This window comes from Carassius gibelio, chromosome B23, assembly GCF_023724105.1.
Source record: "Carassius gibelio isolate Cgi1373 ecotype wild population from Czech Republic chromosome B23, carGib1.2-hapl.c, whole genome shotgun sequence".
Taxonomy (NCBI): Eukaryota; Metazoa; Chordata; class Actinopteri; order Cypriniformes; family Cyprinidae; genus Carassius; species Carassius gibelio.
In genome coordinates, this window is record NC_068418.1 from 8,985,528 (window position 1) to 8,998,163 (window position 12,636).

The 12,636-nt window shown below is 36.4% G+C and overlaps 1 protein-coding gene across 3 annotated transcripts in view; it reads left to right on the forward strand.

Annotated features, from left to right (window-relative positions):
* LOC128011662 (synaptotagmin-2-like) overlaps nucleotides 1–12,636 on the forward strand; it is a 68,092-nt gene that overhangs the window by 50,232 nt on the left and 5,224 nt on the right. For 2 of the 3 annotated variants that reach the window (XM_052594328.1, XM_052594327.1), the window contains exons 3-8: nucleotides 1,948–2,108; nucleotides 8,597–8,728; nucleotides 9,249–9,416; nucleotides 9,504–9,671; nucleotides 10,776–10,893; nucleotides 12,498–12,631. In XM_052594328.1, the coding sequence (XP_052450288.1) occupies nucleotides 1,948–2,108; nucleotides 8,597–8,728; nucleotides 9,249–9,416; nucleotides 9,504–9,671; nucleotides 10,776–10,893; nucleotides 12,498–12,631 (881 nt within the window). The remainder of the gene's footprint in view (nucleotides 1–1,947; nucleotides 2,109–8,596; nucleotides 8,729–9,248; nucleotides 9,417–9,503; nucleotides 9,672–10,775; nucleotides 10,894–12,497; nucleotides 12,632–12,636) is intronic. The other variant, XM_052594329.1, reaches the window with a different exon arrangement.

Below are 12,636 nucleotides of genomic sequence, written 5' to 3' on the forward strand. Positions count from 1 at the left end.
AACCATTAGTTTAAAGCAAAAAGTCTACTGAACCTTTTGTGTCCTCGTCAATATGTGCGAAGCAGTCCTGACACATTGATCGTCGATGTGCTGCATACCGTCTCAATCAGGCTCCTGAAGTCTCTTTCAGGCTCTCCAATTAAATCTGCACCGAGTTCAGTTCAAACATGCCCTCATCTGCACTCAAAGGTAGACACAAATCTGCCAAGGCAAGTAACAGTGAGTAAAATAATGGTACTGGGTCTCATTCATGAAACATTCGTAAATATACAAGTAAATATGTGAGTGATTTGTGAGTAAAGAGAACTTCCCGAAAACTCTTCTCCTGATTCACAAAAACTTCGTAAACGTCAGATGTGATAGTGAAATGTGTGTGTGTGTTAATGAATTCCAATCAGTCGTAAATGGGACGCGCGTGCACGCTCACTCTCAATTACCATAAATCCCGCCCATTAAATCCGACTGACAACTATATATGAGCATCATATTATGACACCAAACGAAGGATTTCAACATGTCTTCTCAAAAGAGAATGAAAAATGAAAATTTCTCAGCTGCAGAAATTTAAGTTTTATTATCAGACGTTCATTCAAAACGCCACGTTTTATTTTCAAGCGTACATAGTGGCGTATCAGGTCCTAAAAAAAGGAAGCTTGGCAGCATATTACAGATGCTGTTAATAGAGTTTCATCTGTTAATCGAACAGTCCCAGAAGTGAAAAGAAAAACCGGATGTAATTACTATATATAATATTTTTTTCAAAATGCTGTGTAAATATGTACCCGATTATGAATTAAAATTCAGCCGTATTAATGAGCAAAACGTTCAGACTATAAACGCACTATTTACGCGTGGCTGGGAGCAGGTGTAGATTTATTTCGTACCAACTAACATTTGGAAAATACGAACAAAAATTTACGCCAAAACCACTTTACACGCGATTTACACAATAATTCGTTTCTGCTCGTGTTTCATGAATGAGACCCAATGTGTGTGAATAGTGTAAAAAATGTAAGCAAGATTAGCGACAACCACGCTGATGATGCTAACGACCTACAAGCTAGTAGCGGACTATAAACTAGTGATAACAAGGCACTCCATTTTTTTTTTTTTTTTTTTTTTTTTTTGTAGAATACAAAACGGTATATATTCAAACGTTATAGAAATAAAATAAAAAATATAATCATATCATATACATGTGTTTGCCGCTCTTGTCATTTACCTACTACATGTGCGAGCTGGTGGGCGGGGCTAAACAGGCAGCGTTGCAGAAGCAGGTGTTGATCTTCTTCTGCGGAGGCGGTGCTTATCTACACTATTACATCATCCAGTCATACATTCCACAACATGTGGTTTTGGCAGACTGCCTTCAGCAGAAGCTGTTTTTAGACTAACAAGAAAGTTTTGAGTTTTGAAAGTTACAGGATGTTTTTATAGCAAAATTGCTCTTATTTATCAAAGGATAAAGGAAAATCAATATTTGGGAGTTGACTTGATAGATATAGAACCTATTGTATGTATTGTTAAACAGCATGTGATTTCTTTAAATCATACTCTCATTGTGGATTGAGCCCCCTTAATATGGAAATCCTAGAATCACTCCTAAATGAATTACCTCAAAGACAAGCCATTAACCATCAGTTGTTGTTGTTTTTTCTGTGATTTACAGACTAATACAATTTTGTTCCACTAAGCCTCTTCTCATCATCCAGCATTTCGTTGACTATTATGGGTGCAGCCCTAGTCTTGACAAACTTTCATTGTCTAGAATATGCCTAAAGCTATGGCTATGGCTACACGAAGTGAGATTTAAACTTTAATCCTGTCCTGTATTGATGTAGGTAATAGTGAAGACAAAGACCTCTCGCTTAATGACCCTTATAAATCTAGGTTTGTATTTCCAGCCTCTGTTCCACCATCTTTCTCTGTCTTTCTCTCACTTTTTAGTGCCTCCCTGGGCCATCATCGCCATTGCGATCGTAGCCGTGGTTCTCATTCTCACGTGCTGCTTCTGCATCGTTAAAAAGACCTGCCTTAAGAAGAAAAAAGGCAAGAAGGGAAAGAAAGGCAAGGGAGATGTGGGAATGAAGAACATGAAAGGAGGAGAGGTACGACCACCCAACACCAGCGCTCTTCACCCTTAAAGGGATAGTTCACGTCAAAATAAAATATTTATTTCAAACTTACTCATTCTGATGTTTCAACCCTGTATCTCTTTCTTTCATGACACATAATGAGATGTTGGGGTAAAAAGCGTACAAGCTGTTTTTTAAGATAAAATAAAAGGAGATGGTAAGCTCCAAAATGATATAAAAATTCAGGTAATAATGTCGTACATGTGCAGCTTGAACATTCTTCTAAACATCTCCTTTTATGTCTCACAACAGAATGACTTGAGAGTTAATAAATGATGTCTAAATGAAAATTTTGGGTGAACTATTCCTTTAAAACCGTATGAAGAGACAGAAAGATTAATGTTTTTCCACTTGCTAATTTCCGTCTGCTGCTAATGAGTTTAATAGGGTTCGATACATATCTAATCTGAATCTTTCACTTGTTTAATGCCTTTAACAAAGCAATATATTTGAAAGACTCAGCAAAGCTTGTTTGTTTTTAAAAACGGCTGTGTTATTACCTCACATATCCTTAATATAGCTTCTAGGTCAAGCAAATGGATGGTTGGTATTCTGGAAAGATTTTTTAGCCATTTAATATTCATGGAATATAAAATATTCAGTGTTGTACGTCATTTGCTGCCTGTAAAGCAGGAAAGCTACATGAAAGATTTCCCGCCACGTCATTTCATTTGCCGTGTTCATATAATTTGGTTTCCAAACGAATGTATGTGCTGTTAATCTCTTGTGCTTTTGTGTTAAAAAATGACACATTTTCCAGCAAAGACGCAGCAGCTCTAAATCTTTGTTATCTGTGCTGGAAATATAATAGCTGAATAACTGAAGAGTTTTGCTGTATTTTCCGTGTTGTGTCAGATCCCGCTGTGTGCTGTACTGTATGTTTGCTATTGTGACAAGCTAATTTCCCTTTGGGAATCATTAAAGTTCTGCTTGTCATATAATGTATAATTTTCTATATACAAAAAATCTCAGAAAAACTTAGATGTGCATAAGCAACATCAAGACATGCTTAATATTTACGGGAGACCAGGGGTTATTGTAACATGTTTTTTTTCTGTTCATAACATACTCTGTACTGCATATTTATCTGCTAGATTTTTGTACAGTACTTTTTACTGTATATGTGGCAAAAGTAACTCTTTAATAGGCTTATAATGAGAATAGCAAGATTTAATATTGAATTAAACGTTCATATCACTGATCAAAATCTGTAAGGCTCACTATTACTTATAAATCTAAATATAGTTATACCATCTCAAAACAGGCTTATTAAGTTTAACTAATTCTATTCTAAGAAAAAACTATTATTAATTTTAGCTAGCTGTAGAAGCAACATTTTTCATGTTCATAGTTTAACTAAAAGAAATAAAACTAAAACTGAAGTAAAAATTATGAGGGCATATTTAACAATACCTATTACTAATAAAAATGACAAAAACAAAACAAAATTATAAAATTGTTATATTTAGATGCTATGCTAAAAACACATAAAAAAATAAAATTTCCGTTCAGTTCAGTTAAACTATTAAAATAATAATAACTGTTGTTAACTGATGATGTCATGATATTATATATATATAATTATTATTATTATTATTTTTATGTATGATTTAAGACATTTAATGTTTTACACTTTCCCTCAGTCTCCCGTACTGTACAATAAAATTGCCTCAAATGTGTCTCTATGTTATTTGCTTCTTAGATTTATTTGGTTAAATTTGTTGTTTGCATTAGCCAAGAACGTAACGTGTTTATTTAAACCAAAATGTGTCCTTTTTGATAAATGTCCATTAAGTGTTACTTGATTGTGTCTTCTGTGAGTTCAATCTCTCCCTCTCTCTCCATTTCTTCATCTCTCTATCCCTCCCGCTTTGTGTCTGATTTGTGCTCCGTGTATCTTGACTGTGCTGGACCTGTCTTCTTACGGTAGGTGTGACATGGCTTGCAGCGCCCCTCTCTGAACGCCTGGTGTAAGCTCAGACCAGGGCGGGGGGAACTGGGCTTTTTGAAAACTGGCTGGGAATGAACTCTTTGGCTTCTTCTGGGGTCTTGCAAGCTGCAGGGGTGCTGAGGTTGCTTGAGGAGCTAGTTTGGGGTTGGTTTGGGGAGGGCTCGCATTCCACCAGTTTGACATGCCACATGAACACCGGCGGGATGGGGAGTACTGCCAAACGAGTAGAAAGAATGGCCCTTTAGAAGTGGATGTGCATTTGGTTATGAACTTAAACTTCATCCTAGCTTACTGAGAGACACCAACACACCAATCCTCACTAACATGCATGTTGAAAGGGTACGGTTGGTGATTTGTCCTCTAAAAGCTGCTCCACCTATCGCAAATCTGTCCCTTAAATGATCTCTAACTGAAGTTATGCAACATACATGTTATATCTTTATATATTGCTTTCTTAAAGCAGTTAGCTAGCAGCAAAAGAACCAAAGAAATATCCAGATGAGGTGAAGCAGCATTTGAGACAATGCCCAATGCATGCCCTTCATACAGGCACCAGTGAATGACCATGACTTGACTTGAGAGTAACTTTCCTGGACGACCCATTGTGTGCAAAGATGCAAAGAAGCATTTACTTTCTTCCTGAAATGTAGAGATGAGTCGTGGGATGAAGTAGGTGGTGTGGGAAACAGCCATTCACCAGGAGAACTGTGTGTGTGTGTGTGTGTGTGTGTGTGTGTGTGTGTGTGTGTGAAAACCGCTAAGGGTGATGTGTATAATATTTTCTGTATTTGAAGTAACCTGAGCTATAAATGTGCGGTATCACTCCAGAGAGCGCAAAAGAAAATGTGCTGATGTGCTGACAACTGATTGGCTGAATGATCTCAAACCCAAAATGAGAAATGATAACATAATTTTTGGGGAAAATATCCCTATAAGACAGCATTAAATTATTACAGCATCATTACTCCAGTCTTCAGTGTCACATGATCCTTCAGAGATAAATCTAATATGCTATATTTGCAGCTCAATAAATATTTAATGTTATTATCAGTGTTGAAATAGTGATTCTTTTTTTTTTTCAGGAATCAAAAGAACAGCATTTTTTTGTGTTTGTTGTATTTAAATAAATAAAACATTTGTTATTGTTACTACTGATCAATTAAAGGCATCCTTGCTGAATATGCAAATAAATTTTTTTTATTCAATTGATAAAATAAAGCTGGCATAACATCCATAAATTTATTAAAAGTTTGGAGTTTATGTTTTGCTTTCAAAAGCAAAATGTTATGAAAACGTTACTTTAAAACAGCTATCATTAAAGATGCGTTTGTCCCTATGATGATGTAGTTAATATTAGGCTAACTTAGCAATGCTAACTAACCAAAACCCTGGGCTCTTGAGCTCAACCAGTGGTGTGTGTTTGAGGGGAAGATGACATGGGAAACCTGTTTGAAAACAATCATCTTTGAAGTTCCTTAAAGCTAATGGTGCATAAACACGTCTTCTTCACTGCCCTGAGAACTGAACAGAGGTTTAATTTATTATGTTTAAATTGTCTTCATTATGAATAATTTTATTTAATGCACACACATTTTACTGGCTTCTCACTAATAAAACACATCATAAATTTTGGACACATAATAGGCTAGTGTTTTTTCTTAAGGCAGTGAATAGCAGCTAAGAAAGTTAGGCTAAACAGTGTAAAATATGAACTTAATGCAATAAACATGGTTAATCATGCTGATTTGATCAAAGGGCTGTTGGTGCAAATAATTGTTTATTGTGAGTGATTGATTTCTCCTTCACCATTTCTTATTCCATCTGCCACCTTTACTAAGATGAATGTGCTGTTACTTAGCATGACTGCCTCTGAATGCTCAATGCAAGTCTCCTGAAGTTACGAAAGAGAACCATTGCACACTTCATATTAGCAATACCATCATTAATCATCCTCCAGATTTAATGTCAGCATCTTTTTATTCACTATGTCTTGAACAATTATGCAATCAATGAGGAACATTTTCAGACTTTGCATTTTGTGGCTTGGCATGCATGAATGCATTCTATCCTGTCAGTTAAGATATAAGAAATGGTGCTTTTTTTTATGTGCGTGTGTGTGAAAGAGAATGTGTTTTTGAGTTTGCGTGTGTTTGTATATTTTGGGGTGAGCGGTCAGGAAGGACAAATCCTCACCCAAAGCGTTCTTTGTTCTATTTAGAGACATTCTGATTCAACTGTTTTCGTTCATCTTGTATTATTGTATTTCTTTTCTTTCCTTGTTTTTCCCAAAGCTAAAGCAGACATCTCCCTCTAAGTAAGCTAATATTTGCTGTTTCACTAGCATTGCGTTTGAAGCGGCATAAATTCTTCAAAGTGCATAACAAATCTCAGAAATGCTTGATCTGATGAACAGTCGCAGTGGGGATCCGGTAATGCTTTTGGATGTTCCCACGTGAATGAACTTGCTGGGGTCACTACTACCCCCAAAGCAGTGTTAGTCATGTAACAGGGTTATGTACTGTGTTAACTCCATCTCTTTCAGAGGACACAAATGCAAGTCTAGCAGAGAGAAACTTTGGTCTACTTTACCACTTACACCGTGTCCTAACCAGCACGGTGGATTTCAAGATTTTAAGATTTCAGCTTTCATATTTCAGTTTGTCTGTTCACAAAAGAAGCATCACGGTTATGTGACGTGAAGAAAAATCAATCAAAAACCACAGCCAATCAGAACAGTCTATGGGCGGAGTCTCTCTGTAAGTGCACTAAGCTTATAACAACATGGATGAGTTCATAATCTAATTCAGAAATATTAAACCATTTTAGCATTACTAAAAATACTTACTGAGAGACTGATGCAATCTTTGTTATGGATAAACTTGTTTGTTTAGTTTACTGAGTTCAGTTTATGTTTATTTTAATTTAGGTGATTTGGTTTTGTTATGCTGGTTGAAAATCTTTTCATAACGCTACAAAAATCACTAATGGTGTGTTCAAACCAAAAGTGAATTTTGTGCTGTCAAACGATTAATTGCGATTAATCGCATCGAAAATTACATTTTTTGTTTACATGATATATGTGTGTGTACTGTGTATATTTATTATGTATAAATAAATGAACACACAATATATATTTTGAAAATATGTACATGTATTTACATTTATAATTTATATTGTATTTTAAATATATTTAATATATAAATATAACACATTTTTCTTAAATATATACATCCATGTATTTATATATACATCGTACACACACATATCATGTAAACAAAAAAGTTTTTTTTGGATGCGATTAATCGTGATTAATCAATGCAAGTACAATATATAGATGTGCCCACCGATCACTTTTATTCGTTTCTAAGTGCTATAAGAAATCATATTCATATAATTTATATTGTGTTATAAATATATTTAATATGTAAACATATTTTTCTTAAATATATACATCCATTTATTTATATATACATCGTACACACACATATCATGTAAACAAAAATGTTTATTTTGAATGCGATTAATCGCGATTAATCAATGCAAGTACAAAATATAGATGTGCCCACCGATCACTTTTATTCGTTTCTAAGTGCTTCAAACTAAAGTTCGAATAAGGTTTGATCCCACAGACCTCATATAGTTTGGAAAATTCAGTGACAAATATGCTATACACTTTCCATATAATCCAAATTAAAAATAAATTAAATTAAAAATAAATTCATAGACTCATTAATGTTTCTTGTTTTATGATTGCACTATTATGTTTAATTTAATCTAAAAAGTCATGTTATATTATATTTTGCAGTATGTAGCACACACAATGGACAACCTTGTCAAGTAATATTAAATTACAGCACAGGGCACAAAAGTATTAATTACAACAAAATTATAAAATGATAATATACGTTTATTGAAATTCATTTCAGATTTTTCCATTGTCATTTTGAAGAGCAGCAGGACCGTGAGAAACTGTGTAAAATAACACTTATTCTGCTCTTCTACTGTGATCTGTAATATCTGTCTGCCAGAGTGTTTTTTTTAAATTGTGTTTTATTTTACATTGTATTTATGGGCTGATATGAATATTGGCTTTAAAGCACCAACACTTCGCTTTTGTATCTTCTAAATCTTTTTTTCTGTGCAAAAGCGAGTCTTTTAGACTCGGTCATCATCTCTCAGGGTTTTATTATACCCTGCAGACTCAGAATCAATTTTATGGACAGAATGCTTCAGAAAGACTAGAAGCCTTCTGTCTGGCTTACCCTGCACAAAAGTAATGTAGATGATTGCAAATGGTGTCATGAAAGGAAAAGTGAAATCAAGTCATGTTGCTATGAAGGTCATCGCTGACACAGTTACATACAGTAACACCCGGGTGGTTTGACACCTGGCAAACTTCAGGTAAGCTCAGAAATGGCCCGACAGACCATGTTTGGGGAACATCATTTACCTTCCTGTGCCTTTGCTCTAGTTTCTCCTCTAATGTCCATCTGTGCTTCTGTCTCTCCAGAAACAGGAAGAGGATGACGATGAAGAAGATATAGACATGGGAATAACTGAAGAGAAAGAGGAGGAACCGAAAGAGAAGGAGAAGCTCGGCAAACTGCAGTTCTCCCTTGACTACGACTTCTCTGACAACAAGGCAAGACCGCTTTATGCTTTACAGTATGTTTAAACACATTGGCTTGAATATGTAAGAGAATCAGTTGACATTAATGCCCAGACTCTCCCAGATTTGTCCTACATACACATAAAATGCAACGCAATTGTTGGATACGTCAAGTGCATATTTTCATGTAAAAATATTTTAATGTGGTGAAACACATCTCTATACAGAAACTAAACACCTAGAAGTGCTGGCATGAACTGGATACCAAATCATTATCACAGGCAAAATACAGTCATTTTAATAAGAATGCATGCATTCTATAATTTTTTGCATGAGGGCATAAGATTAAATGAAGATTTTTTAACTGGTTTAAATCTCTCGTGCAAATTCACCATGCTGACCAACAGACATCTAAGTGGTTTTAAAAGATACTGAACCTTTATTGACCACAAAATTGTGCTAATGTGATGCACCTTTATATTGTGTCAGACCACCATCCTACTGGTTTCATAATGCTCTTTTGGCAAAAAGATCTAACACTGTTATCCTGTAGCTGACAGTGGGCATCCTGCAAGCCGCAGATCTTCTCTCCATGGACAGTGGCGGCACCTCAGACCCGTATGTCAAAGTTTTCATTCTCCCAGACAAGAAGAAGAAGTTTGACACCAAGGTGCACAAGAAAACCCTCAACCCCGTCTTCAACGAGACTTTCAACTTTAAGGTACAGCATCAGATACAGTACAGTACCAGTTTATGTCATTATCAAGTGTGCCTGTCAAAGCACTCATGAGCCGATGTTGATTTCTAGATTCCTTTCACCGAAATGGGAGGAAAGACTCTGGTCATGTCTGTGTACGACTTCGACCGTTTCTCGAAGCACGATGTGATCGGTGAGGTGAAGATACCCATGAACACCCTGGACCTGGCACAACCTATCGAGCAATGGAGAGACCTGGATAGCGCGGAGAAAGAAGAGGTACATCTGTCCTGCATCTGTCAGCCACTTCACGTTAACTAGCAGCTGTCTGTCCACTAATAATAATGAGAGTTAATGAACCAGCGCCTCTAAACACGCTTTTATGCCCATCATGTAACATAATGCTATTCTTTTCTACCTTAACACGTTTCCATTAAAATGACTGCTTGATGAGACACTATTGATGTATTATTAAATCTTCATTTACACCTCATGTTGTTCCAAACCTAGAAAAAAGAAGCTGATTAGCAGAATGTTCAAAAACCGCTCCTTTTCATACAATTAAAGTAAAAAAAAAAAAAACATGAAAGTGCATAAAACTACTACCAGTCAAATGTTTGGAATAATTAATAAAATTGTAAATGTTTTAGAAAGAAGTATTTTATGGTCATGAAGGACGTTTTATTTGAACAAAAATACAGTAAACACATTAATATTGTGAAATATTAAATAACCGTTTATGTGTATATATTCTGTAATATTTAAAGTACCCAACTAGGGGGTCCAAACTAGGGGGTCCTCTCTTAGAGTGTTGCTGCCAAATGTGGCTTCACCGAGCAGATATAAAAGCACTATTGGCTAATTTAAAAAGGGGGCGGGGCTGCTCTATATGTCCCGCCCTCTCTTCCGGTTTCAGCTGAAATTACATCACCTCATAAAATAATGGTGTAGTATATAGTGTGTTTCAAGGCACTTCAGGATACCTTTAAGTATCCAATAGGGCATGTCACGACTCACGATTGGACACCAAACACTGGCCATTACTGGACCTTCATATCATAATGGCACTTAGGCAATATTGTGATTAAACATTACCCTCTTGTAAACACAAAACTATGATCAAACTAATTCAGTTGAGCTCTGTAATCATAACCATTCAACTCTTTGGCATACACCTATTTTAATCACAATAAGCAGGCATCTAAACACCTTAATAGCATTATTACGGCTCTGACCAAAGTGTGCATGTGCTCAGACATACACGGATGCCATGTGTTGTTCTCACAATTTCATAAATTACCTTTCATTTTTAAATGATTTATTTTTTTTATTTTTGAGTGAGCTGTTGCTTTAAGGCTGCTTATTTTATTTTTCCCAACACAGCCTGAAAAGCTTGGAGATATCTGCATCTCTTTGCGCTATGTACCTACAGCTGGAAAACTCACCATCTGTATCCTTGAGGCTAAGAACCTGAAAAAGATGGATGTTGGAGGACTCTCAGGTACACACACACACACACACACACACACACACAAACAATGCACTGCCTTCTCTCTTCTCTCACTCCTCCAGAGAGTGGGTGGAGATGAAATCGTGCAGAAGACTGGATGTTCCTGCACATGCTATAACCAAAAATATGTTTTGATTTCTGTTTTCTATTTTCTGTTTGCATTTATATGTTAAATATATATGTGTATAAAGTGCACATTCTTTTATTTTCAGTTGTAATTATTTATTAATTTATCATGTTCGTGTTAGACAGCACAGCAGGCCTCTGTGCCGCAGCAGTGCATTTGTGTCATGCCTGTGCTTCAGTGTCAGTGGAAGCCATGCAGAACAGATAGCATTCACGTGCTGACTCTGCAGTCCTGCCTGCACACTGCAGCCACCTGCTGGCGGCTCTGAGAACAACACGCTGCGCCAGCATAAAAGAGCCCAAACAAGTCTTAACCTTCCAATCTTCAGTAAAATTGGAGGTGATTATAGGACAGTCCTGGTGTTGGTGGACTAATAGTGTAAGCATTTGGTGGGTTGAAGGTTTGTACCCTGCAAAATTACCCATGAGCTTGCACTATTCCTTTTTTCTTACATTTATGCAAAAATTCAATATTGTAAGGATAACAAGGTGCAAGAAGGAGAATGTGAGTACTGTGTGCTTGGGCGCAGTTGCTCTCAGCGCTGTCAAAATAAAGGTCTCACCTCAAACGCATCAGCCAAACAGGAAACACTTAAGCCCCTTTCGCACTGCATGTTGGACCTGGAAAATTGCCGGAACATTGCCAGGTTCCCTTTCTATGTGAATGCAAACACGTCCCAGGACCTAGTAACATTGCCTGGCTCAGTCCTGGAACGAGCTCGGTTTGTTTTAAAGTTAGATCGGCGTTTGCGAGAAAAAAAAAAAAAAAAAAAAAAAAACTGTATTGAAGCAGAGATCAGTTAGTTACTCACTTTCCACACTGACGCTGAGATCATTCACCAGCTTAAGTGAAAGTTAACGTGAAAAGGTTTTTCGACTAGTAAATTACCCATAACATCCTGATGTCCCATGTCTTTACGGGACCTTTACGGATTGTGTGTGAACGCACGCACATATTCCGGGTAATCACTGGCAGTGTTAAAGGGGCAAAATCTAGCGACCCGGGAACAATTGCCGGGACACATTACCCGTGTATTTTCCGGAATCGCAGTGTGAAAGGGGCTTTATTGGCCGATGCTGATATTTGAAAAATGCCAAATATCAGCCGATATATCAGGCTTGGTAATATATCGGTCGACCACTAGCTTTAGGCTTGCTTTTTCTGTTGTTTAGTAATTTTAGTACTTCAACTTCTGTTGTTTTTTTCAGCTTTATTTCATTTACTGAATTTGATTTTAATAGTTTTAGTTTTTGTTAACAATGTTAACTGGATTATCTGTGCTAGAATACTTATATACAATATAGAAAATTGTATTCAAATCTTCTAGGTAGAGCTCATTCCTTTAAGGAAAAACCTAAGGACTCTAGTTACATATCAAAAGATAAAAAAAATCAAAATTCATAAGACGCAAGCTGAAATATCTATGGTACATTATTGCATGACTTCCTGTCCTGCTAAACCTCTGCAGATCCCTACGTGAAGATTCATCTTCTGCAAAACGGCAAGCGGCTGAAGAAGAAGAAGACGACTGTTAAGAAGAACACACTGAACCCGTACTACAACGAGTCCTTCAGCTTTGAGATTCCACAGGACCAGATGCAGGTACG